The 27,870-nt window shown below is 36.5% G+C and overlaps 3 protein-coding genes across 8 annotated transcripts; 2 read left to right on the top strand and 1 right to left on the bottom strand.

Moving 5' to 3' along the window:
• On the top strand, positions 798 to 4,764 carry LOC107629419 (receptor-like kinase TMK4). Its single transcript, XM_016332208.2, has 2 exons — positions 798 to 3,228; positions 3,837 to 4,764. The coding sequence occupies exons 1-2, from the start codon at positions 969 to 971 to the stop codon at positions 4,346 to 4,348; spliced, it is 2,772 nt and encodes a 923-aa protein (XP_016187694.1). The 5' UTR covers positions 798 to 968; the 3' UTR covers positions 4,349 to 4,764.
• LOC107629420 (subtilisin-like protease SBT3.5) lies at positions 15,777 to 19,960 on the top strand. Of its 6 annotated transcripts, none has more exons than XM_021117676.1 (10): positions 15,777 to 15,848; positions 16,288 to 16,344; positions 16,511 to 16,592; positions 16,677 to 16,832; positions 16,922 to 17,592; positions 17,678 to 17,769; positions 17,849 to 18,091; positions 18,183 to 18,297; positions 18,859 to 19,051; positions 19,150 to 19,960. In XM_021117676.1, the coding sequence occupies exons 1-10, from the start codon at positions 15,792 to 15,794 to the stop codon at positions 19,707 to 19,709; spliced, it is 2,226 nt and encodes a 741-aa protein (XP_020973335.1). In that variant the 5' UTR covers positions 15,777 to 15,791; the 3' UTR covers positions 19,710 to 19,960. The 6 variants fall into 6 exon arrangements, with proteins under 6 accessions (XP_020973335.1, XP_020973334.1, XP_020973333.1 ...); XM_021117675.1 differs by having other exon boundaries at positions 16,288 to 16,379; positions 16,528 to 16,592; XM_021117674.1 differs by having other exon boundaries at positions 16,288 to 16,379; positions 16,495 to 16,592.
• On the bottom strand, positions 20,296 to 27,257 carry LOC107629421 (bifunctional aspartokinase/homoserine dehydrogenase 1, chloroplastic). The gene is made up of 18 exons (XM_016332212.2): positions 26,918 to 27,257; positions 26,340 to 26,404; positions 25,880 to 26,254; positions 25,005 to 25,093; positions 24,610 to 24,913; positions 24,376 to 24,428; positions 24,080 to 24,294; positions 23,854 to 23,941; positions 23,658 to 23,771; positions 23,324 to 23,422; positions 23,025 to 23,219; positions 22,761 to 22,843; positions 22,435 to 22,660; positions 21,887 to 22,032; positions 21,539 to 21,674; positions 21,139 to 21,222; positions 20,955 to 21,047; positions 20,296 to 20,872 (listed from the first exon to the last, which is right to left on the bottom strand). Exons 1-18 carry the CDS (start codon positions 27,067 to 27,069, stop codon positions 20,627 to 20,629), a joined length of 2,763 nt encoding a protein of 920 aa, XP_016187698.1. The 5' UTR covers positions 27,070 to 27,257; the 3' UTR covers positions 20,296 to 20,626.

Genomic DNA, 27,870 nt, shown 5'->3' with positions numbered 1-27,870 from the left:
ATCCTACATCTTTTAAACTTCTAAATTTTTTAAAACAATTATTTCGTAAAATTGCAACATTCACATAATAATTAGAGTCTAATAATAATTTAAAGTCTCATAATAATAATTAAATCAATTACACACCAAAATACATATTTAAAATCTCATGAGAACAAAATATATTTTTTTATGCAGGTTCAACAGGTGGGGTTCGGGTGACCCAAATCTTGATACCCGAACCTGATTTAATAAACTAGTCGGATCATTTATTGAAACATCGGGTCTTATCAAGACACAATGAAACCTGGACCAAATTAATCCCAAAGTGATTGAGTTCATACCGGACCAGGCCATGAACACCCGTTTTGTAAATTTACTAGAAAGAAAAAGAGGAAAAAAAATAAACGCAGGCAACAATAACAATAATAAAAGAACAATGATAGGGCAAAATACACCAAGAAAAAGGAAAAGAGACGAGAAAAGAAGAAAAAATACAGGATACAAATATTCACGTTAATGGAGAGATGGAATTTGAACTAACTTAAGAATTTATTTGGGTAGGTTTTTAAGAAAATATTTATTTAATTTTAAGTTATATATTTTGAAAAAATAAACATAATTTTATATTTTGGCATCTCATATAAAAAGATCAATTATGTTTGAGTTAGTTAATCCAAAGCAACACTTTGAGTCCATGTATACATTACGAATGAAATTTTACATTAATGTACCACTTTAAAATTAAAATGTGATGCAGGTAACACAAAGAAACCGTGAAAATTTTGCAAAAATAAATAAAAGTTAACCGAGGGCGTAAGTTGTGGGTAGCACGTAGCATAGAGGACGCAAACGCTTTCCCTCTCTGTCTCTCAGTGAAGGGAGTGTCTGTCTGTCATCTACTTCCTTCTCCTTCCTTCTCACTTCTCGCTTCTCAGTTACACTCACCAACCATCCAACCAACCTCATTAATCTCTCACCAAATCCCAATGTCTCTCCCCAAAACCCTACTTTCCCTCCTCCTTCTTTTTGTCACCATCGCCGCCGTTACCGCCGATGACTCAGCCGTCATGTCCAAACTCCTGAAATCCCTGACCTCCCCGCCCACCGACTGGTCCCCCAATACCCCTTACTGCCAATGGACCGGCATTACCTGCGACTCCTCCAACCGCGTCACCAAAATAACACTCTCCTCTAAGTCCCTCACCGGAACTCTCCCCTCCGATCTAAACTCCCTCTCTCAGCTCACTGACCTATATCTTCAAGAAAACTCCCTCTCCGGTCCACTCCCTTCTCTGTCCGACCTCTCTAACCTCCAAACTGCCTACTTCGGCCGCAACAACTTCACCTCCGTCCCCTCCGCCGCATTCTCCGGCCTCACCAGCCTCCAGAAACTCAGCCTCTTCAACAACCCTTCCCTCTCCCCCTGGCCCTTCCCCACCGACTTAACTCAATCATCAACCCTCAGCGACCTCGATTTCGGTTCCGCCGGAATCACCGGCGACCTTCCGGACATCTTTGACTCCTTCCCCAGTCTCCAGAACCTTCGCCTCTCCTACAACAACCTCACCGGAGCATTGCCCAAGTCCCTCGCCTCCTCCTCGATTATCAACCTGTGGCTTAACAACCAGCAAAACGGTTTATCGGGGACAATTGAGGTTCTCTCCAACATGACGCAGTTGGCTCAGTTGTGGCTCCACAAGAACCAGTTCACCGGTGGGATCCCTGATTTGTCGAAATGCGATAGCCTCTTTGATTTGCAGCTTAGGGATAACAAGCTAACCGGGGTCGTTCCGAGCTCATTGATGGCGCTTCCGAGCTTGAAGAACGTATCTTTGGACAACAATGAGTTGCAGGGTCCTGTGCCGGTGTTCGGTAAGGGTGTGCAGGTTACTCTTGATGGGATCAATAGTTTTTGTAGAGATACTCCTGGACCTTGTGATGATAAGGTGATGGTTTTGCTTAAGGTTGCTGAGGGTTTTGGGTATCCCAGTCGGTTTGCGGAGTCGTGGAAAGGGAATGATCCTTGCAGTGGTTGGAGTTTTGTGGTTTGTTCAGGGGAGAAGATTACTACTTTGAATTTTAAGAATCTGGGTTTGCAGGGGATTATTTCACCTGCATTTGCGAATTTGACTGATTTGAGGAGCTTGTACCTCAGCGGGAACAATTTGACTGGTTCTATACCCGAGAGCTTGACCACATTGCCCCAACTTGAGACTCTTGATGTTTCTAATAACAATCTGTTTGGGGAGGTTCCAAAATTCCCTCCAAGGGTGAAGTTATTAACTTCTGGTAATGCTATGCTTGGGAAGAATCCTGGTCCTGGGGGAGGTGGAGGAGGGAGCAGAACTAGTCCTTCTGAGGGGTCTGGTCCGAGTGCAAGTCCGGTTGAACCCAGGAAAGGTAGTTCCTTGCCGCCGGGTTGGATTGCTGGTATAGTGGTTTTTGTTTTACTTTTTGTTTTTGTGGTGGTCTTTGTATCCTGGAAGTGTTATGTCAGAAATCGGCACCGGAAGTTTGGAAGGGTTGGTATTCCTCAGAATGGAAAAGGAAACTTTAAACTTGATACGGAAAGTGTTTCCAATTCCAATGGATATGGTGGTGTGCCAAGTGATTTGCAAAGCCAGAGCAGTGGTGATAGGAGTGATCTTAATGGTTTTGACGGTGGAAATGCCTTGATTTCAATCCATGTTCTTCGGCAAGTAACCAATAATTTCAGTGAAGAGAACATTTTAGGTAGAGGAGGATTTGGTGTTGTTTATAAAGGGGAGTTGCCTGATGGAACAAAAATTGCTGTCAAGAGGATGGAATCTGTGGCAATGGGAAACAAAGGAATGAATGAGTTCCAAGCTGAGATTGCAGTTCTTAGTAAAGTTAGGCATAGACATCTGGTCGCTCTTTTGGGATATTGTATCAATGGCAATGAGAGGATTTTGGTATATGAGTACATGCCTCAAGGAACATTAACTCAGCATCTCTTTGAGTGGCGTGAACTTGGGTGTGCTCCCTTGACATGGAAACAAAGGGTAGCAATAGCTTTGGATGTAGCACGGGGTGTGGAATACTTGCACAGCTTAGCTCAGCAAAGCTTCATTCACAGAGATTTAAAACCCTCAAACATACTATTAGGTGATGACATGAGAGCAAAGGTTGCAGATTTTGGGTTGGTTCGGCTTGCACCGGATGGGAAGTACTCTGTCGAGACACGGCTGGCTGGAACATTTGGGTATCTTGCTCCTGAGTATGCAGGTATAGAGTGCCTTTAGTTTAACTTGTGCATAGAATTTTATAGCCATAGCCGGTGGTTTTACTACTTCAATACTGTGTTCTGCTGTTGACAAGATTAAGTAGCATCAATGGCAGTAGGAAAGAAGGGAAAATAACTGTAGTCTGCACCCTAGATGTTTAATAGTCCGGATTTAGGTGTTCCTTTCTTTTTCTATTAGTTTTATTAATCGGCTTTATGTGGTGTGTTTTCCTAAAATTCTTTGTGGTGGATGGTTGCACATTGTGTAATATGTTGTGCGGCCACTTATAAATGGTTACAAGTATCTAATATGATGAATACTCTAGGTGCAGTAAATCTTGGATTGCCATATTGTCATGGGTTTAGGTGGTAGGTCTCTGTTGCACAAGATATCTTCCCTGCATATTTCTTTCGATGAAAATTTCACCAATTTCAAATACTGAATTCTATGCATTTGACTGTTATGGGCATTGTAAAATGTGGTAAACGTTTTTTTTTTTTAGGTTCTTGGTTTGTTTAATTTTAAGAGAGATATATGTTCTTGATAACTGTTACATTGAATGTGATTTGTTGCATCAATTGTAACTAATGCAATCTTGATTCTTGCCAGCTACTGGAAGAGTGACAACCAAAGTGGATGTTTATGCATTTGGAGTAGTTTTGATGGAACTTATCACCGGTAGAAGGGCATTGGATGATACTTTGCCTGATGAAAGGTCTCACTTGGTTACATGGTTCCGAAGGGTACTAATTAACAAGGAAAACATACCAAAGGCAATTGATCAAACTCTTGAACCCGATGAAGAAACCATGGAGAGCATATATAAAGTGGCCGAGCTGGCGGGCCATTGCACAGCCCGTGAACCATACCAAAGGCCGGATATGGGGCATGCAGTGAATGTCTTGGTTCCACTTGTCGAGCAATGGAAACCAACTAGGAATGCTGAAGAAGACAACGGTGGCATTGACCTTCAGATGAGTCTTCCTCAAGCTCTGCAAAGATGGCAAGCCAATGAAGGCACTTCTACAATGTTTGATATGTCATACTCACAAACCCAATCAAGCATTCCCTCTAAACCTTCTGGCTTTGCAGATTCCTTCGATTCAATGGATTGCCGGTGATGTAAAACGATTGATAAGCTACCATCTCGGTTGTGGGAAATAACACCGCGGAAAAAGCTTAGGCTGTTAAGCTGTCTGATTTAGCAGCATGATGAGTTGCATGTCACCATATTTGTTTACTTTAAAAGGTATCATTCTGTTGAGCTAAAGATTATATGACGGTTTGGGTTAGAGGTCGGAAGCATGTTGTTTCTGTGGAAGGGGAAGGTCCTCGAGTTTGTCAGAAATGTCAATTGTATTATATTCTTTCTCCCTCTCTTCTAATTTTGAATTGGAAGTGTGTCTCTCGCGCAGGTAATTGTATCCAGTGAGTATCTACTAGACATTAAACTTGGTCTCTCTTTGACCATATATGTAAGGTCTTATTTATTATTTATTTATTTATTTATTGGTCAGCTAGTATTTGTGAGGTTCAATGTGTTGTAGTAGCATGTTCAGTTTTTCGTTTCAAATTCTGCATCGAAATCATTATTTGGGTAGAAGTTATTACAATATAGATGTTTTACCTACTTCATAATTGAGTATGTTACACAAAAATCTAATCATCAGTCATTCATATGAGGAGAATAATTTAGCTGCTAGTCTAACAAGACCACCTTGTGGGAATCTGTAACATCTATGTAATGTAACAGCATGGGTTCATGCAACATTTTAAAATGTTTTCAACACAACTTAAGAGTATGTCGGTGTGGTGCGTATGAGAATGAAAAACACTTTTGTAACCTAAAATGCACAATTATTGCATTTAAATACATTAGTTTGTGAATGTTGAATGTTCTTTTTTGGTAGTGAGGATACAGAGTTGATGGGTTGATCTGATCTCACATGCACGTTGTGCATATAAGATACGTGAGCGCATGTATGTATCAAAGCTGGAGCCGCTATAAAATCTTAGTATAATGATAACTTTCCTAACAATGCACATGTCTTGCTCATTATTTTCTATATTCTTTATTCTCTGCTTACTGGTTAGGCAACTTGCAAACCACATTCTAGAGATGTGTTCTTTAGCTCTTGTCAAATTATGGCCAAATTCACTAGTTCAAAATATAAGAAATCAAAATCCCTATTATTAGAATTAGTTGGTCACTTAATTATTATTAATGGCTGCTAATTTTTCCAATAACGTGAACACCATATATGCATTTCTTTGTGTACACGCTACCGGGCAGGTTTGAAACAAAATTTAAATTAATCTATGTGGACATGTTCCAAAATATATTTGATGGATCAATCTTCTAAATTCCAATTGGCAATTGCAGTATACATTATTATTAGTAGTTAAACAAAAACATGACACCCCACTCTTGAAGACAGACTAGGTCGACTAGCCTAAACATTTTTCGCACAATTTATGGTCTTGACGTGCTAATTAAGTTTTGTTTTGTTTTTGTTTTTTTGTTTTGCTGGCTTCACCGAAAGCAAAGATACAAAGAATTCTATCATTATTACGCAAATTTTGGTAAAGCTTTTATTTTTCAAAAGTAGTTTATAAAGGCTAATTTTTATAAGATGAATTTTTAAAAGTTGTAGCATTTGTATTTGATAAATCAAATTAAAAATTGCTTTTAATAATCACAAGCAACAACAATTGCATTTGGTAAAATAATTTTTAAAATTTAAAAATACTATAATAGACATAAATGCAAGCATTAAATTTAAAAATTAGTTAACATATGAGGTTATATTAGACTTTTAAATTTTGAAAAACACAAGCCAACTTTGAAAAGCTCTATCTTAGGTGCTTTCAAAAGTACTCCGATCTTTTAAAAGCTGCAAGCACAAGCACATGATCTTTTTTTATTTACCAAACACAAAATGAGGAACTTGAGTTTTTAAAAAGTACAAGCACCTATTCAAAAAGCTTTATCAAACCAAGGCTAAGTATTACGCAAATTAAGAGAGAGAGAGAGAGAGATTGGAATCTGATGCCAAGATTGATCTAAATATAAATTTAAATTAATAACGACGCCCCCCAATCATAGGGAGAATTGAAATGCAGTTTGATGCTGAAAGGAAAACAGAACAAAAAGTGTTGATGATTAACATGAATATATTTAGCTTGATTGCCGCTTTGTTGCTTAATTAGTGGCCGAAGAGAGGGTAGACATTTGATTTTTCTTTTTCTATTTAGAAGCATTGACCGCCCAACAAGATACGGAAATAGTGCAATTCAATTGTAGCAGAAACATAGTTTATAGAGATTTACGTATCCATATCACTAAACCAACAAGATATATAGTAGTGCGGTAGTGCCTAAGACTAAGAGTTGGCAGTGGTTCTTAAATCTTTCCAATTTAGAAGCACATTCTTTTGAGAACAAGGACACTTGTTTGTTGGTTGCGTTTATTTACGGTTACGGGACAAACAAACACGGGTGGAGTTAGTGCTTTAATTTGGAGGGAGCAACATGAAGAATATAGCTTGAGAAGAGGGAACAAAAAATTAGAGGAGCTAAACTATAAAATAAAGAATTTTCTATATAAAAGTTAGGTTTAATTATTTTGTTGATCCTTATAATTTTACTAAATTTATAATTAATTTTTTATATTTTTTTTTCAATTGAATTTTTACATTGTTTTTAATTTTTTAATTTGGTCATTTTTAGTATAAAAAGTGTTAAAACTAACTGAATATTTTTTTCACAAATTGAAGATATCCACAATTAAGAATTTAACTAGATCTTTGACTACATATTTTTTGATAGAAATATTCTGCCAATTTTAATATTTTTGCCATAAAAGAACCTAATTACTAAATTAAAAGCAGTGCAGGACTCAATTAAAAAGAAAAAAAGTATATAGACTTAATTGTAAATTTTGTGAAAATATAACTGAATAATTAAACCCAAAAGTTATCAACTTAGGAGACTATTGTCTCCTTCCCATACACAAGGTTCCATCCCTGAAAATAGGGACATAGAGACACAAAATCATATTTTACGAATGAGATATAAATACAAACGTTGTTTTTAGAAATACTGAATTAGTGTATTTTGTGTTCCTTTTAATAGAAAGGATACATAGTTACCTAACTTACAAGAAAACTAGCTAACCAACTTGAACTAACAACCTGCTAATTGTAGGAAGAAGGGAGTTACTAGTAGTTAGGAGTGGAATCTTTTTGTTAGCTGTTAGTATGAGTCAATTTCTGTTAGTAATTATTACTTAGTTAGAAGCCAACTAATGTGGTACCTATCTATGTATTTATATAAGGAAGTAGCTCTCATAGTGTAGTTGAGTTTTGCCATTCAATACAACACTTCACCCACTCTTGCTACAAACACTATACTATTTATCATGGTGCGGTGAGCATGGACTCTAAGAGAGTAGCGTGCGATTTGAGAAAAGAGTTAAGAGACAAGAACGACTTGATCACTGTTTCTCACTACAACTCATATATTTTAGTGCTTGAATCGTGCATATCTAGCACTAATTTGGAGTATCAATGGCAGAACCTAATTATAGGAATCAAGATTCACCTGATGCAGCAACCAACGATTTGTAGATAGGGGTGGCTAATTCGATTTAAGTTGTTCCCTACTAATTTGAATCAAATTGATTCGATTTAATACTATAGTGGCTAATTCGAATTCATTGAATTCGATTTACACTTAAACCTAGTGCATCATGTAATTCGATTTATATAGAATTAGGAACGAAGACATCTACATAACGTTATTTAATTTGAGACTTTCATGTAATATTGGTGTGTGTTTGGTTTATTAATGTGTTTTATCCTATGTCTTTTTATCTTTATATTTGTATCGTATCTTTATACTAAACATGATCTAATAAATACTTTTATTGAGTTAAGCTTCAATGTAGTCCCTGAAGTTGCACTCGAGTCTCATAGTAGTCCCTGAACTTAAAAGTTACCCATATTCATCCCTGAAGTTGCACTCCGTGACTCAGACTTATCATTCCGGCACATTCTGTCCACCTGGCGTTACCGGAAAGCTGAGTTGGCATCCGTCGTGACACGTGGGTATTACAGAAATGACGTCGTATTGGCGTTGGCGCCAAAATGACATGAAACGACGTCGTTTCACGCTGAAAGCCTCCCTCCCTCAACGTTACACTAACGTATTGTCTCCCCTCTCTCAAAACACAAAACAAACACAACACAAAATGAGGTTTCATCTTCTCCGATACACTCACCAATGGCGTCTGTGCGATTGCATTAACCGCACCGATTTCAGTGGAAAACTGAGGCTCTGGAGCATCGGTTTTGTCATCTCCTTCATACACAGAGTTGTAAAGGCTGGTTTCTCTGAAACAGGTAAGCCAAAAATGAAAAAAATGTGGTTTCTCTGTTTTTTGATATTGTTGTTAATTTAATATTCACAAAAGTTCAGTCCGTTTTTTCGATTGTAATCTGTGGTTATGAACGCGTCTATTTTGTGCTCTGTGCTAGGGTTTGATCAGAACTAGGTTTCTTAGTGGTTTGGCCAACAAAGTTATAGATTGGGAGTGTTTCTTGTGTTTTTTTGATATGAAAACTTGTTCTTTATGTGTTAGGGTTTACTGCAGTTAGTTGTGGATTTTCGAAATCGTTAATGTGTTTCAGGACAATGACTCTGATCAATGAATTTTTTTTTCTTTAAATTGCAGATGTGGATCTGTTGATTACCATCATATTTCACCATGGAGGGTCGTTTATCACAGAGGCTGATGGAAGTATGTCTTACAATGGTGGAGAGATTTGTGAGTTGCCGGATGTTGATACAGACACACTGGATGTATTTTTCTTCCGAGACTATCACAAGAATATTGGGTATGACAATGTTAGTCAAACTTGGTGGCTGGTGCCTAATAGGCCTTTGCAAACTGGTTTAAGAGCAATAATAGATGATAAGGAGCTCATGGAGATGTGTTACCTGGTTGAGGAGAATAAGGGGGTTATTCATGTGTAATACGAACATGGAGTATCTGAACCTGTGTATATTGAGGAAGCAAAACCAATGGCATCTAAAGACAAGGAGCTGATGGTGATACCAACCATTTTTCCCACCCCAAACCCCACCACCAATGCCACAACCGAACCAATTCCCACCACAACACCATGCACTCCAACTTCTGAACCAAAAAAGCCTACTAATACAACAAAACCAAATGAGCCACCTTCTTCAGTTTCTGCTAGTAACCGAAACATACCAGAAAAAATTTTCCCGCAACCCACTGCAAGTCTTGGATCTAAGCCCAATCCACTACCAAAAACAATGGCCTAACCCAGTAAAATCAAGCCCAAAATCCCACAACAAAAATGGCCCAACCCACTGCAATTCCTAAACCATGGTCGAAAGTGAAAGAAACCAAGAAAGCTGTACCAAAGAGAGGTTGTAAGAATGTAAAAATAACAGCAGCATATGGAAGGAGGCCACTGACAAGAGCTGCTGCTACTGGAAATATTGCAAGAACAATTCATAAGAGAAAACAACCCAAAATAGCATTTGTTGCTTTGTCTAGCTCAGATGAATCCTCAGACAACCATGACAGTGATAATAGTGCAGAGGATGAACCATATAGGCCTGGTGGTGATAAGGTGTCCAATGAAGAAGAGTTATCTCTGGATAGATCAGTAGCAAAGACTAATGTGAAACTGAGAACTAGGACAGACAAGAAACTTACAAAACTAAAGAAGGCTGTTATGGTTGAAGATGATGGTCCTGTTTGTGCAGACTCAGATTCTGAGGATGATGAAATTATTTTTGGACCGATTTCTAAGTTTGGATCATCAGTTGCTCCTTATCATGATGTGCAGGATGAAGCTTATAATGATTTTGATGGTGGAGACTCATGGCACTCGGAAGAAATGAAGACTCCTCCGAACGCTGAGGATGAGTTGGAGGAAGTTGATTCAGATGATGTCTTCCCTGCATTCAGAGAAGGAGGGAGGTTTGGAGAGCTTAGGCTTGAGTTTAGAATGACATTCACTACAAAGATGGAGTTCAAAGACACGGCATGGTGGTCAGATCCTGTCTGCTATTGGCCAAGATGAAAACAACTATATATATGTGATTGTCTATGCAATTGTCCCTGTTGAGAACACTGAGAACTGGAGGTAGTTCTTGGAATTACTTCATCAAGACTTGGGGGATTATAAGAAGAACAAGCTGTGTTTTATCTCTGATATGAAGAAGGTATGCAGTATTTTTTGTCTTTATTGGTTGTTACTTATTAAGTGTGAATCTATTGTTACTTATTAGTTGTTACCTATTGGTTGTGCTTGAACATGTTGTTTATAAACTGGGCTGCTGTTTATACATGCTGAATAATGTCCTGGGCTGATGTTTATACATGTTGCATAATATCCTGTTTGTATGTAACAGTGCTATTTAGGGACTAGTTTGATGTCACTTACATAAGTTTAGGGGCTAGTTTGTTGTCACTTACATAAGTTTAAGGACTATTTTGGTGCTCGAAAACAAGTGTTTGACAACTTTCTTTTACCTTACACAGGGCCTTATAAATACAGTTAAGGAGGTTTTTCCATATGTCCATCACAGATTCTGTGTTTGGTATTTGTGGAAGAACTTCAATAAGCAATGGAAGGATCTCCAGCTTAGAAGGCTACTGTGGGATTGTGAAAGGTGTACTAGCCAAGATGGATTCCTTGAAATCATAAAAAAGATTGAGAGGGTTAATAAGGAAGCCTGAGAGTATTTGAACAAGTGGCTTAGAGACTCTTGGAGCCGGGAATTCTTCAGTAATGCACCTAAAATAGACAACATCTGCAATAATACGTGTGAAGTCTTCAATTCCAGGATCAAAGATGCTAGAGCTAAGCCTATATTCACACTTTTGGAAGAAGTCGGGATGTATGCAATAAGGTCGATAGCTAGAAACAAGGTCAAGCTTAATTCAAACACTGGAATTCTACCTCCTATATAGCGCAACAGGTTAAAAGATACGGAAGGAATAAAAAAATTGGGTCCTGATGTGGTTTGGTGACGCAGACTATGAGAAGTTTGAAGTTCATGGCTGGCCAACCAACATGGTTGTGGACTTGGGAAAGAGGTTCTGCACATGTGGTTTTTGGCAATTGAGTGGTAATATTTTTTAAATTCTTTGTTTTAATCTTATTATCATTATCAGCCTTTGTTGTTGGCTTACTGTAGTTGTCTTTGTTGTTGTGTGAATGCTGTTTAGGGATGCCATGTGTGCATGCATGTGCTGCATTGGCAAGGGCTAGTAAGAGACCGGAGGAGTTTTGTCATGAGTGGTTGACCATGGAAGCATATAATAACACATATGCCTTCCATATCAATCTAATTCCAGGTCAAGCACTATGGAAAAAGTCATTATATAATAGACCACAAGCACTAAAATTTAGAAAAAAACTAGGACCACTTAAAGAAAAAAAGAAGAAAGGATGCAGATGAGGAGACAAGTGGGAGTAAGAAGCAGAAGACCAAGATGAAAAGAATTTATAAAAAAGGTTGATGTCATTATTGTGGCAAAGCAGGACACACCAAAAGAAATTGTTCAAAGAGAGCTGCTGCAGCTGCAGAGGCTGCTGCAGAGGCTGCCGCTGCACAACCCACTGTTGCTAATAGTGGTGAAGGACAGGCCAACTTTACTGCCCCTGTCCCACAAGCCCCAACTGAAATCAATCTTGACCTAAGTGAACCACCCTTGTCAACAGCTGATGACTCTGAACAGGTTCACAAACCTAGATGACTTTGAATTTATTATATTCATATCCTTACCTATTTTACTAACTATCTTACATGTTTTCGCTGATAGATTTTACCCTCATCGGTTAGGCCACCAAAGCTCCCTCTAAAAAGAAAGTTCTCCAAGTATCATGAAAAAACAACTTCAGGGAGTAGCAATCCACCAGAAAGCAGTCAACCAGAAAGGAATCCTCACCTAACCCTATGCAAGGTGCAACACAGGAGAATGCTACAAGGCTTGCAAACTTTATGAAGTTTGTACCCACCACTGAATTCAAGGCACCCAGACACAAAAAATGAAGATTATGATGATTATGTTTAGGGATACATGGTGTCTTTGTGTATCTATTTTGCTAAAGTTTTTTACAATGTATGCTTTCTTAAACGTTGTCCTAGTGTTAGGGATTTTAGTATTTGAAACTTATGAGGTCAATATGTTAACAACCTTGATATACTTAGTGTTTTGGCTCTATAATGCCTTTTTTGGATGAAACATTACCAATATGAATTATGACTTTCTTGAATTGAATTTTATCAGCTTTTTTGTTATATTTTGTCCTCTATTACAGAATTAAGAGTAATTCAGACCCTGTCCATTTCCATTTCATTGAACAGAAGTGCAGGAACAGAAGTATGCATATAATCAAACACTTTAATTTGCATTTCTTTCAAATAAAAGGACAGGAACAAGTACATGAATAACATAGGCATATAATATGCATGTCATTTGTTTTTAGCTAGATACAGTTGACCCTGTTGTCTATCCAACTTTAATACAAGAACACCAACTACAATCAACAGCATGAACACATACATCAAAATCTCCCCTCCTCATTTTTATAACCCTAATTTCAGCCTCTAATCTATCAAATTTTCAAGCAATCTTCATCTTTCATTCTTCATTATCAACTAAATACCTTGTTCTATCATCACATGCTATGACATCTTCTTCCAAAACTTTATCAACCCACAAAAACAATCCACATCATTTCTTACTCACAGTCTGCACAGCCAAGAAAATTCAATCAGCAAATTTTATATGCATAAATACAACAATCAACAATAATAATACTTACATTGTAGTTTAGGCAACCCAGGAACGGTCTCTCTGGATTAGAATCCGTCTTTGACCACCGCAGCACTAGTCTCGACCCGCAGCCACACCATTCTGGCAAACACGATTCTCTGTTTCTATTCATTCTCCTCATGATGCTTCCAAATGATCGTGGGTTGTTCGAGCTCCCAGCTGCGTTACTCGTGTTTGCGATAACCGTCGGACTTCAAAGATGGAGAAGACAAGAACAAAGAACCGAAGAGAAGAGAAGAGAGAGCACTGTGGGCTTTAAAATTGGGGATTAGGATTTTAACTTGAATTGAGGGACCAAATTGATTCGGGACAATTTACTCTGCCATATTAGCTAGCCATTGTAATGCCCACGTGTCATGAAGGATGCCAACTCAACTTTCCGGTAGCACCAGATGGACAGTGCCGGAAGGACAAGTCTGAGTCCCGAAATGCAAATTCAGGAATAAATATGAGTAACTTTTAAATTCAGGGACTACTATGAAATTCGAGTGCAACTTTAGAGACTACATTGAGACTTATCTCTACTTTTATTTCTTGATGCCAATGCTCAATATCAACGTCATGAGCAGCCAAAATTAATTGAAGGAGGCATAACATGCGTAAGAAGAGCTGCAATTGTAGGACATTAAACTCATCACCTTAATTAAAGTTGACAAATAATGCTGAAATTGTTGCATCGACGACACAGTGACACCCCACTTTTTGATACACGATAGGTAGGAGTGTTTGCAATTCAATTTAAATCGGTTTTAACATAAACACCACCACCAATAAATAACTATATGTTGCTATGGAATTGAAGAATGGGTTTGATTGGAAATGTAATTTAATTAATTTTCTTACTCTGCCTAAAGATTTTGCTCGTTTCTATTAGTAGTTAATAACTATATAAAAACGGAATTTAAGAAAGACGAAACCAATCAAAGAGAATGTAGTAAACCGTGTCCAGCTGTGAATCACCTATTCCATTATTGGAATGAAAGATTCCAAAAGGACCAAACGAAGCGAAAATGACATGGGTGAAAAAAATTTGGTGATGTCCAAAGTGAAAGTTAGGGGTGGCAATGGGACGAGTAGGGGCAGGTTTTTGCCCTACCTGATCTCGCTCCTTCCTACAATAATCCCTCATCTCGCTTCTATTCGTAGGTAATATAATAAAAAGTTAAATCCTAACCTGTTTTGCGGATACCTGTTCTGTCTTACCTATTTTTATAATTATTAAAATATAACAAATAAAATTAAATTTTAAAATTTTTATAATTATCATAACATAAATTAAAATAAAAAATTTAAATATAAAACAATATTATTAATTTTACTAATTATTTTATATATATTACATATATTATATATACCGGAGCGAGTTTAACCTAAATCCAACCCGTCCTACCTAAAAACTCAGCCCTGCCAAAAACTCGTCTCGGTGTGAGGTAGATAATTATCCGCCTCGAACGGATAGGATGAAAGTGGGCCTCAAAAATGTGTTACTTATTCTTCTTTTAAGATTATATTAAAGCTTCAAGGAAGGGATTTTGCTGCTAATCAATATCATCTTGCAATGCAAATGTAGTTTATAATAGCTAACTGCATATATTATTAATCCGGTCGAATATTCAATTCACTCATCGATTTAAATAAGTATAGAAGATTCGAATTCCCTAATTTGAAGTAAATTCTAGCTATAGTTTCTTTCTTTTATTGTAGCTTGCTATCAGTTAACTCTCTTGAGGGTTACGCATCCTCAATTCTGGTGGTTGGTGATAGTGATAGCTACTCTAAGAATTTTCTCAGCACCAACACTGGCTTTTCTTTTTCTTTTGGGAAAGGCCATGCACAATATAATGCAGCCCCACTTATCACTTTATGATAACAATAAAAGCAAAAAGTCAGGACTTAAAGATGAGAGAAAAAAAGAAAGATAAAAAAGAGTGCCACAAACGTGGGATGATGTACATTGGTACAGCATGTTATGCTAAGCACTTGCATACCAATTGATAGCTACACTTCAATTTCACATATAATCCACTGGTTTATTTTTCTATTATGGAAGTGAGATGAGTGATATATTCCAGCATTATAATTTTTGGTGTTAGAAGAAACTAAAATCAGAGAATTCGATTTTTGTACTTTTTAGAAATCGAAATTTTGACACTCCAAATTAATCGGTATCACATTTGAAATTAATACTCCAATAGGTCATAATCCGAAAAAAACAACATTATCAACCTAATATTAAAAATGAAAAGTGCAAACACTCACCAAACATCTCTAAATTTAATGTTTTTTCTTCATTCACATATTTACACTTAGATTTTAATAAAAGGTAGATTTTAATATAACTATGTTATGGTAACTATAATAACTATATAAGTGTTATTAAAATTAAAATCACGTTTTTTAAGCAATATTTTTTAAAAAGCATTATCTAATAATAAAAAACGTTACTTTAATTTTAGCAACATCTTTTAAAAGACCATAATTACCGTAATATAGTCATGCTAAAATAATCCTTAATAAAATTACACTTTTGCCACAACTATAATAGCTTATGATAAGCGCTTGATCTAACAAGTGGTATCAGAATAATGTCATGTGTTCGAATTTTACTATCGATATTAGGGAGGAGATTTTTGGTTTGATTTTGTGGTAAATGTTGCATTTGATCCCACCAAAGGAAAATGATTATATTAGTGATACCAGTATGTATTCCCCTCAAATACATTCTGGTCGTAAAGGTACTTACTTATGTGTACTTTTTTTTCTCTGACTGAGCATAAAACTCAAAAGTGCAATGGACAAAAGGAAAATGATTCCCCACTTTTTCTTGTTTTCAAAAAAGTAATCATGCACATCATAGGTGCTGATAACTGATAAGGCAGCCTTATAAGAGAATTTCCTTTAAAAGATTTAGTATGTTACAAGAATTTGAAAAGCCTTTGAAGCTCTCTCTACTAGGATAATGAGTACTACTAATGCAAGGAACATGAGATGGAATAGAATGGACCAATGGCTTGTAATTTCAGCTATTCTTTTACTGCAAGATTTTCTGTTCCTCTCTCAGATACTTGCTGAGACCACAACCTCTGTGAGTGTAACTCAACTTTCTATGATTATATTTAGTAGTATTATTATGAGACACTTAAGCATCATCAATTATTAAATGAATGATTTCAGGTGCATATTGTATACATGGGGGATAAGATATTTGATAATCCAGACACTACTAAAAAGGTTCACCACAAAATATTATCTTCACTTCTAGGAAGGTATGGCTTTGTAGTACTCTTCATATATCCGTTACTTTCAAATGGAGCTGGTATTGTAATAATGCATTGAGATTCAAGAAAATAATATATCAAGTGTCCACTTTCTGTTCTGAAGCAAAGAAGCTGCAAAGAATTCAATTCTTTACAGCTATAAGCATGGATTTTCAGGGTTTGCTGCAAGGTTAACAAAATCTCAAGCAGAAGAAGTAGCAAGTATGATCCTTGAATCAATTAATCTTCTTGTTTTTTAACCCTTTAAGCACATTTTAAAAGCTACATTCATACTATGTGTTACAGAATTTCCGGGGGTAGTTTCTGTCATTCCGAATCGGATACACAAACTTCACACAACAAGAAGTTGGGACTTCCTTGGTATCCATCATTCATCTTCAAACACTGTTTCCAATGAAATCAACTTAGGTGAAGGAACCATAATAGGTGTCATTGACACAGGTAGTACTTTCTTTTCCCCCTCTTACACATAGCTAAGTAAGCACTGAAAAATGGCAATGTAACAAAAAATCAGTGACTTCTCTTTGAAGGAATCTGGCCAGAGTCTGTGAGTTTTAACGACGAAGCGATGGGAAAAATCCCATCAAGGTGGAAAGGAGTTTGTGAAGTGGGAGAGCAATTCAGTTCCAAAAACTGCAACAAAAAGATAATAGGTGCTAGATGGTTCTTGAAAGGAATATCTCATCATGCTAAGAAGCTGATCCTTGGAAATGAAAGCAGCGAATATCTCTCGGCTCGAGACGCTATAGGCCATGGCACTCACACAGCTTCCACAGCAGCAGGGTACTTTGTAGAAAATGCAAACTACAGAGGACTTGCTTCTGGCATAGCCAGAGGAGGAGCTCCACTTGCACACTTAGCTATATACAAGGCATGCTGGGACATTTCTGTTGGAGGTTGTTCTGGTGCAGATATCCTTAAGGCTTTTGACAAGGCAATACATGATGGAGTAGACATTTTAACAGTTTCTCTTGGCCTTAACATTCCTTTGTTCTCATATGTTGATCAGCGCGACGCCATAGCAATTGGTTCCTTTCATGCAACTGCTAAGGGAATCACAGTTATATGTTCAGCTGGGAATTCTGGTCCCAACTCTCTAACAGTTTCAAATACTGCTCCATGGATTATCACAGTTGCAGCCACCACCATAGATAGGGCCTTTCCGGCTGCGATTATTCTTGGAAATAATCTCACTCTCTGGGTATATATGCTACAAGATTTTATTATTAAAAACACATCTAGTTAAGAATGCTATGAAGCTTAGTGCAATGATTGACATAATGTAGGGGGAGTCCTTAGATGCTGGAAAGCATAGCAATGGATTTGTTGGACTAACATACTCCGAACGTGTCGCTTTAGATCCTGATGATGATACAGCGTGAGAGCTCTCTTCCTCCTTTGTAGTTTTCTTTCTTCTTTTTCGGTTATTAATCAATATTTCATGTGTTTCTTGAAAGTAAGGATTGTCAGTCCGGAAGTCTGAATGCTACAATGGCAGCAGGCAAAATTGTGCTATGCTTTTCGCTATCCGAGGAACAGGATATCATCTCTGCATCGCTTGCTGTAAGGGAAGCTGGAGGAGTTGGAATAATATTTGCACAATCTCATGAAGATGGACTCAACCAATGTGGCTCCTTTCCATGTGTTAAGGTAGATTATGAAGTAGGGACACAGATAGTATCCTATATTAGAAGAGCAAGGTGAGGAAATGAAATATGCAGAAGTTGAGAATATTGGTTTCTGAAAGTTCCTTTGAGTAATCATGAAATTAATATCAAGCTTATTTCCAAGGTTTCCAACTGCAAGCCTAAGTTTTCCAAAGACTGTTATTGGAAAATGGACTTCTCCAAGAGTTGCATCATTCTCATCAAGAGGACCTAGCACTATGTCTCCTTCTGTGTTAAAGGTATATTCAGGACTTCATATTCAAGCATGCCAACTTAGCTTTGAAATTTAGAGACAGAAAGTAATAAAATATATTTTGTTACTATAAAATATTCTCTAAAAACAAATGCATAATCATTGAGTCATTACTTTCAGCAGTTGTTGATATTCTAATAATGAATGTAGTTAAAGTTCAATCATTGGAAGCTATTAGGTATTCACTTTCTTTTGTAGTTTCACCATTGGAAAAGTATATTGTAGGAAAAGGTAAATATATTAATTAGAAGGGGACATTTATTTAGTGCAGCATAGTACATATTATTAACCACTTAGAAATAATCACTCATTATACAAGTACATCATAATTCTCATACATTTCTTTCTGTCTTTTGGTTATATATTTTTTTCTGTGCATACATTTCTTTCTGTCTTTTGGTTATATATTTTTTTCTGTTCCCATTACACTACTTTTGGACTCTTTCACTGTCTATAGTACTAAAACAAAATACTAATTTGTTTCTTGTTTTCAATTGTATGGTTTCATCATTAACTTGTACTATGATGATATGATTCATGGAAGTAGCCAGACATAGCAGCACCAGGTGTAGACATTTTGGCGGCATTTACACCAAAAGGCACCACAAAGAATAATGCATTTCAATTCTTATCTGGAACTTCAATGTCATGTCCTCATGTGGCTGGAATAGCAGCTCTCATCAAATCCAAACACTCAACATGGTCTCCTGCAGCCATAAGATCAGCTATGGTTACAACAGGTGAAGAACCACATGGAAATCAAATATATTAAATTAATATCAAAATACACAATTTAAATCCAAAGTAACAAGTTGCTGTTTGAATTAAAAAATTGCAGCATCTCAAATTGGAAATGATGGAAGCTTTGTATCTGAAGAGGGTTCCACACTTAAGGGAGCTGATCCGTTCGACATTGGTGGCGGCCATGTAAACCCCATCAAAGCAATGGATCCAGGGCTCATATATGATATCATCACTGAGGATTATATCCAGTTCCTATGTTCCATGGGATATAGTAGTTCATCCATTAGAAAAGTGACCAAGACAACAAGAAGTTGTGAAAAACAGAACTACCAAGGACTGAACCTTAACCTTCCTTCCATATCAGTTCCAAACTTGAAGAAGGCTGCAAAAGTAACAAGAACAGTGACAAATGTAGGAAACATAACTGCAGTTTATAGAGCTATAGTGAAGGAACCATATGGCATAGAAGTAAGAGTTGAACCTCAAATTCTGAGTTTCAACTCAGACACCACAATACTTTCCTTTAGTGTCATGCTTCATTCAACTCAAAAGGTTCATAATGGTGATTACAGATTTGGGAGCCTAACTTGGACAGATGGCAAGCATTCTGTGAGGACCCCACTAGCTGTGAGGACCATAAAGTTTGAATCATAATTTTATGTACAGAGGGATTTATTGAAATGAGTCTGATCAACTAATTGCAGAAGTTCTTGCTTGAGTCTTAATAACACAGCATGACAGCATATTCTTTAAGGAAATGGTTGCTTGAAAGTTGAAACTGATGACACACACCAAAGAGCAAATGTATGCTATATTAGTAAACAAGCGAGACCAGTGTTTGATGGAGGCTTTTTAAGATACAAATAAGATTAAGCAATGAAAGTATTAGTATGATTTTTAGATTTTATCTAAACCTATAGACAAAATATCAAGCTTAGTATCAGTAATCAACCCAGAATAAATATATATATATAACTTCTTTTTTTTTTTGCTTCAATTTATCAGCAACTTTGACTTTGGGTTGCACATAAAAAATTGATGCTATGTTTGAGAGAACTCCAAATTTATGTAGTCGTTTTAACCATGATTTAATGTTTAAAATAAATGTGTAGCATTATTTTACTGAGTTGTTCTAAATACGGTAAAAATGAAAAACAAGATTAGCGGTGTCCTCTCTCTCTTCTTTTCTTCTTTTTTTTTCGGACAGTTTTAATTAATAGTTGAAAAATCAAAGGGGAAATAGTAAATACTCATTCATTTTTTGAGCAAAAAGACAGAAAATAGTGCAAACTTTCTGCTGCTAGTACTGAAGCTATTTTATCCTGGAGAGATTTCCCAATCAACTCATTAACCCTATTCACATTATTTAATGCGAGCTAAACAAACTGACAAAGGATTTCAAGATCATCAAGTCAACTTCTCCATCAAACTCAGTCATTTATTACTTAAAAATAAAATAAAGAGAGCAAAGCTAGCATACATCACTACAACGATACTAGTGCTACAACAAGCAGATATAGAGGATAGGGACTTGGATACAAAATTTATGCTTTGTAGAGAAGAATTGACGCCTATGATGGAGCACCAAGGTATGAGGCAAGGCGTAAAATATCACTGAATATTCCACCAGCAGTGACCTGAGCTCCAGCTCCTGGCCCACGAACTATCAATGGCTGATTCTGATACCTTCTTGTTGTGAATGCAATGATGTTGTCTGAACCTGACAAATGAGCAAATGGATGATCCTTCTTGTATCTTCTCAGTTCTACCGTTCCTTTTTTATTAGTCACATCCACCACACCAACGTATCTCAAAACCTTAAACAATAACAACCACCAAGTTAATATAACGTTAATCATATTTTGAACATGTTATGCAACTAATCATAGAATTACTCACTTCCCCAGCATTTTCAGCTTCTTCTTGTTTCTTTGACAACAACTGATCAAATTTTGGTAACTGTTGCATGAATTCCTGAGCCGATGCACAATCCTTCACAAAGTCATCAAAATATCGACGTTAATATAATGCTAAGCACAGACTAAAACTAAAACTGCATAATGTAACAGAAAACGGTTCTTACTCTTAGAGGTTCTGGCACAAGGCTTTCAACAGGAATATCTGACAGTTCTAGCTTTAAGCCAGATTCCCTTGCAAGAATGATTACCTGTAGAACCACGGTGGCTTCAGCATGTTGATTTTAAAGGCAACAATAAAAAAGAGGATTAAACAAGACATAGGAATGCTATTATGAAGCAAAACTAACATCATGATTAGCCTACATGTTGCGATTAGTTATCATGATATTATTCAACATACCTACCACCTGAAAATAACATTTATTTCCCTAGCCAATTTCTTATATGTTTGTTATTAATTATATACATTCACTTTTAGGCACATCCCAGGTCATAAAAAATCTCAAACAAAGAACAGTTTATTTTGACAAAGTTTGTGTGCATGTTCATCACAGTAAGTTGTACCTTTCTAGCGACATCTGTTCCAGACAGATCATCCCTTGGATCTGGCTCAGTATAACCAGCTTCCTTTGCCTCAGCTACTACCTCACTAAAAGCTCGGCCATCTTTGAAGTTATTAAAGATATAACTCAAAGTTCCACTGCAGAAACAGGGGCAAGGCAATGCCTTATGGTCAATGACTAGATCAACAAAAAATGCATATAAACATAATAAGCATGATAATTGAAACAACGTTCTTTAAAATTTATGGTTCATGAATGGTGAAAAGTTTCAGGTGAGCAAGGAAACTGGAAATCTGGAAGATTATCACAAATTAAGAGACACAAACAGAAATAATATGTGAAAGCAAACCTGAAGATGCCTTCAATTTGCAATATTCTGTCTCCAGTTTCAAGGAGCCCGCGCAAAGTGCTAATAATTGGAAGACCAGCTCCAACAGTAGCTTCATAAAAGTAGTGTGTATAGGATTGCCTTTGCAGTGCTCTCAGACTCAAATACTGAATGTTGAGAGTCAAGGTGTTAGAATGCCCAAAAATTAGTAGTAATATATAGTAACAAGAAAAAAAGACGTAACATATCTACTAGCAACAGGAACTTATTGATGGGAACCAGATTCAAGATTATGAACAGGCAAATTAACCTTCAGATAGAGCGCAAGAAGTAAAAAACAGGCAGAAGAGTAAAGGCTCTCTCTATGTATAATATAATAATTCTTTCCCAGCCCCCTTTTTCCAAATGAAATAATAAAAATAAGAAATTCTCCTTTTCCTTAAATGTCTAATTCTTTATTTTTAATTTTCTTTAACCATGAACCTATATTAATGCATGGAAAAATTAGACATCTGACATTACTGATTACACTACGTAATAGCAAGGATGAACAATATGGATTACATCACCTGATCAAGCGGACCTGAATTTGCCTTCTTATTGGGGGTAACTACATGTATTCCTTTGCGCAACCAGTCATTGTAATGGCCTGCAATGATGGAATCAGATGTGCAATCCACTATCGCAGTGTTGGGTATAAAATGATTTCCATGCACGTGGTGAACAAATTTATCCAAATTAGCCACTTCTCCCTTCTCATCTCGAAGTTCTCTCCACCTAGCTAAGTCAATGCCTCTGCAAATAGAAATTACAGTATGACTTAATTAAGCGAGGACAGAGAGCCAAGTTCATAAAAATCCAAAAAAGAGATTCAGTTCAGATGAATTTGACTTACGACTCACTAAGAAGCATTGACTTTGAACTAATTATGCCCATTACACGCAAATCAATGTTGAATTCTTCTTTCAAAACTGAGGCCTGCATTAAAAGAGTTATAACATAAATTCACCACAAACTCTAAAAGGTCTTCTGGTTAAAAATCATTCAGGTAAATTGACATATCAAAATGTACCAAATATCCCAGTATCATGGATTACTGTGTTTACTATGACAGTAGAATATATATTCAAACAAGTAAAGTTATCTACAGAAACTGCACCTGATCCCTTAGTTGGTCAAGTAGTGTGCTCCCGATTAATCCTGGTCCAATAATGCCCATTGCTATTGTGGTTCTTGAGAGATAAAATCTGGAATGGACAGCCCGTAAAGCCTTTATACAATCCTCTCGCTTAATAACAACAGTGATATTGTACTCAGAACAACCTTGAGCTATAGCACGGACATTTATACTGGCCTGTTGGTCATTACCAGTTTGATCACAAACAAGTTAAAACATAAAAGAAATAATAAAATAAACCAAAATTTCAATCCTAAGCAATAACTTGCCAGACTACTAACCTTAGCCAATGCATTGAAGAGGGTAGCGCTAACTCCAGGGGTACTTGCCATTTTTTGGCCAACTGCGGCCAAAATGCTACAATTTGGAACAACAGCAACCTGAGAGGTGCTACGTGATTTAGAATGTAATTAAGGTGACAAAATAAAAAGATAAAACCTTCAACATCATTCAGCAATACTAACTCAAAAGTAATTATTCAGCTATTAGTTTTTACATTGTGATCATTATAAAAAATATAAAAAGGAGCAAAAAATAAGAAAAGAAAGGTTATATGCTTCCTTTTCACTGATATTGCTCAATTGAGCAAAAACTTGTATGAACTGAATTTAGCACCTGAGAAAGACGTCCAGCATCCAAAGCTTGACGAAATCTAGACTGCAATGCCTCAGCAACAGCTTTTACTTCCTTCTCAGGAACAGCAAAGCAAACAGAATGCTCACTACTAGCCTACACAAACAGTATTAATGATCACCACAATTTCTTATATGCCAGATGGAAACACTAGAAAAATTGAGTATAAAAAATGCACCTGAGATATCATAATAACATTGGCTCCCACATCTTTCACAGCACCAAATATAGCACTGGCTGTACCAGGTACACCAGCCATTCCCGTTCTGCAAAAACAACAAAGAAAAACACATAGCAATTATGATTTTGATGATTAATATATGTTATAGGACATCATATAATTAAATTGAAACAACTGAGCAGAAAATTATTCATAGTATAACGTGACTAAATTCATGGCTCACCCCTCCACATTCACAAGTGCCAAGTTGTCTATGGTCGCAAAGCCTTTGACAAAATTTTGGAGGTCCTGCTTATCTTCATCCTCAATAACAGAGGGATGACAGATCTTTGTTCCGGGAGCAGAGAGATTGAAAATATTCCTTATTATAATGGGAATTCCATATCGCATCACTGGTATTATCGTGCGGGGATGCAAAACATTTGCACCGAAATAAGACTGCAGACAGGCAATTCAATAGTTAATCTATTAAACTTTGAAGGGTCAATGAGCTTTGAGCATTCATAAATTCCATCTCACCATTTCCCATGCCTCTTGATAAGACAATGTCTTCAAAATCACAGCCTCACTAACTGCAGAAAATGTAATTGTTTACACTGAATCAAAATTTCATGTTAAAGATAGTCAAGCATAAAATAAAATCAGTCAATATGTCAGATGCAAAACTACAGCAGTTACTAGATTCAATAATTCTCTATTTCTCTTAATCCACTTGGAAGTCCAACTGTTGGCGAAAGCAAGAGCAGTACAAACCTTTTCTAGGATCTGCACTAAACACACCATCAACATCTGTCCATATTGTGACCTGCCGAGCCCTGAATAGAGCACCCATAATTGCTGCGGAAAAGTCACTTCCATCTCTCTTCAGTGTAGTAGGAATATTCTGGGGTGTACTTGCAATGAATCCAGTAGCAATGATTACTTTAGCAGGATTCAGTGAGTACCACTTTTCAAGTCCTTGTTGAGATAACGAATAGTCAGGATCAACTTGATTAGAGCTAGTAGGATTTACAATAAGGACTTCCCTTGTATCCATCCATTTGCAGTCGACCCCATTCTGCTCAGTCCCAGAGGGGAAGCATGATGTAACAAGCTCAATTCAGATAGAAAGTGAGAAAGAGCAAATCTTTATAATTAAAATAGCAAACCTTTCTAATAACTAAAGACAACATCTGAGCAGACCATAGTTCCCCATGTCCCACAACAAAATCTGTAAAGGACTCCGTTGCATGACCAGCTGCAAGATATTAAACTATAAGTTAGGATTGCAGTGTAATCCTTAACTATGGAATTCAACATAAGGAACAATACAAACACATTCTTCATGATAAATGATTCAATTTAGATAGCTTTGATATAACAACTTTTTAAAATCAACCTCAAGAAGACCCGTCTTTGCTCATGAAAATAACCAAAAATGAAAACACATTTTGTTGTTTCACCATTATATCATCTCATAGAGGCTGTGCAATTGATACAGTTGGAAACCAAAATTGAGTTCCAAGGAAAGAAACTGGGTCAGAAAATGCAACTTTCCCATTTTTACTCCTAATCTTCCCCTGTATGTCCCTATCATGGTCACCAACCCAAAAAATATCAACCATTTGAAAAAGAATTCATAGCTCAGCAGCAGTTTTCCGTTAGCATCTATGTTGGGCCTGATAACAGGTTAAATTCACAGCTTATGAAAATTACTTGATATTCTGAACACATGAAAATACATGGATGGTGAAGATCATATGACCAATATGATTTCTTTCTTGATTTTTGTAAAGTGGGTCTCCTATCCTCTCTTTCTCCATTTTTTTCCTCTTTCATCTTAATAAAATTCTTCTCTTATGAAAAAGAAACAGATAAATAAAATCTAGATAAAAATGAAAACCTCTAAAAGGAACAAATATACCTAACCAAGAAAACGAAATAAATAAATGAACAAAAACAAATAGCTTTTTGACCAGACAAAAAGATAGAAAGAGAACATAGACAATATCAAAGGTGGAGAGTGAATAGATGTGCCTATGACCTATGTATATTGCACGAAGCATCGCCTTGAGGTTATTGATGTCTTGATGCAACTGGGACAAGAAACTAGCAAGATGATCGCCATCAAGCAGATCATGTGCAGTTTGGCTATGCTTCTCCAGAACAACATCCAGTGCAGCTACATAATTTTCATCTCGTGATTGAGCCTTGTTGATAAGGTCATACATCATGTCTGTAACCTTTGACATTGCAGAGACAACCACCAATTTCCTTTCTGAATCATCCTTAATAATGATATCCGCAACATTCTTTATTCTTTGTGAGGTTCCCACACAAGTTCCACCAAACTTGTGAACAGACCAAGTGTCTCCTTTTGGAAGCTGTTTTTCCTCTACAGATAAATTCAGCGAAACATCTGCGGTGGAAAAAATGCCATTACATTTACCATCTTCAAAATTACAAGTACAAACTCCAGCATAAAATTAACTTGCAGTCAAAACCTGCAACTGAAGCGCATATCCTGGTGCTTTGTGACTCTCTTCCCGGTGGTAAAGTGAGACCCTTTCTGAGATAGAAACCATATTCTCACGAATTAATAACAAGTAGCAAAGCTTAAAAAGAAAAAAAGGAAAAAAAAATGCATTCAATAGAAAATAAACACAGGTAAAAGAAGTGTGTGGCTTTTGAAAAGGATAAAGAAACATACAAATTTTATGAAAACAATAATATAGTAAATATATGACAGCAGAAAAAATATTCTTTTGCAGCTTTATAATGGGTCAGATATATATCTTATATTATTATGGTCATATTATTCAGATTTTCGTTTTTTGTTTTGCTATTTAGACTTATTATTCTGCGAATCGCCGATAACAATAAAGGAACGAGTGCATTATTCTTCAAGCGAAAGAATATTCCATCAAATTGTGCGTTCAGCTATGAAGTTACTACACATAAATAAATAGTAAGGTAACACTAGAGCTTAATGGAAGCAAAGAGAGAGTAGCAGTTAACCGGTTTGCGTCATGCAAGTGTAGCGCAGAAGATGAAGAAACCTAATACATTGAAGAGAACGTACCGAAGGAAAAGGGAGGGGCGGGAGAGGGGGAAAGCGCGGCATTGAGAGTGGAAGATGTTGCGGTGGTGTGAGAGTGAAGCGGTGTTGGGATTGGGAGGGGGGAAGCAGGGGGAGGAGGAGGAGCGAGAGATCGCAGCAGAGAGGGACGCCATGGTTATGGCTGCAGCAGCTGCACCTCACACACAAAAACAGAGAGAAAGAGAGAGAATAGGACAGTGTTTGGTTATGCGGCTTTTGAGGTTGGTAAAGGGAAAATGTTAGTGCTGAGTAACTGAAACAGGGGATACTAATCACTGATTAGTGATTACTGGGTGAGTGAGTTACTGAGTGAGTGAGGGGACCCTGAACCCGTGAGCCCAAATGGCTGTGTAGTAGCCAGTACTTTAGTAGTCATAGATTATGTAAATTTTTAATTAATAAAGCTTTAGGGTCCGTTTGGAACTGTAGAAGTAACTTTTTTTTTTATTTTTGACTTATGAAAAGTAGTAATATTAATGTTTGGTGCAATCTTTAAAATCAAATTGCAATTTTTGAAGAAGTTATTTAGGAGCTTATAGAAAAGTTAAAAAAATGACTTCTTTCATAATACTTCTACTTTTTATCACATTTCCATAAAATAAGTACTTTTAGAGCTAAAAATCCAAACACAAAATAATTTATTTATAAGTTACTTTTAACAGAGTCATTTATTATTTAAGTATTTTATCAAAAAAAACTTAATTAAGTTGGTTACTTAAACTGGACCTAAATCATAAATATCAACAATAGTTTACTGTGGGATGAGTTCCGTAGTGCTTTTGGTTCTGTTTCAAGTTTCTTCCTTTGAACTACGTTTCTTTTATAAAGTGTATTTTTTCTTCTTAAAATTTAATAAAAGTTTTCAAAATATTTTTAAATTTTATTTTATTTTAATTTGTTTTAAAAAATTTCAATTTTTATCAAATATATTTTTA

Source organism: Arachis ipaensis, chromosome B03 (assembly GCF_000816755.2).
Source record: "Arachis ipaensis cultivar K30076 chromosome B03, Araip1.1, whole genome shotgun sequence".
NCBI lineage: Eukaryota > Viridiplantae > Streptophyta > Magnoliopsida > Fabales > Fabaceae > Arachis > Arachis ipaensis.
The sequence above is the reverse complement of the archived record's forward strand: the minus strand, read 5'-3'. Positions and strand labels throughout refer to the sequence as shown.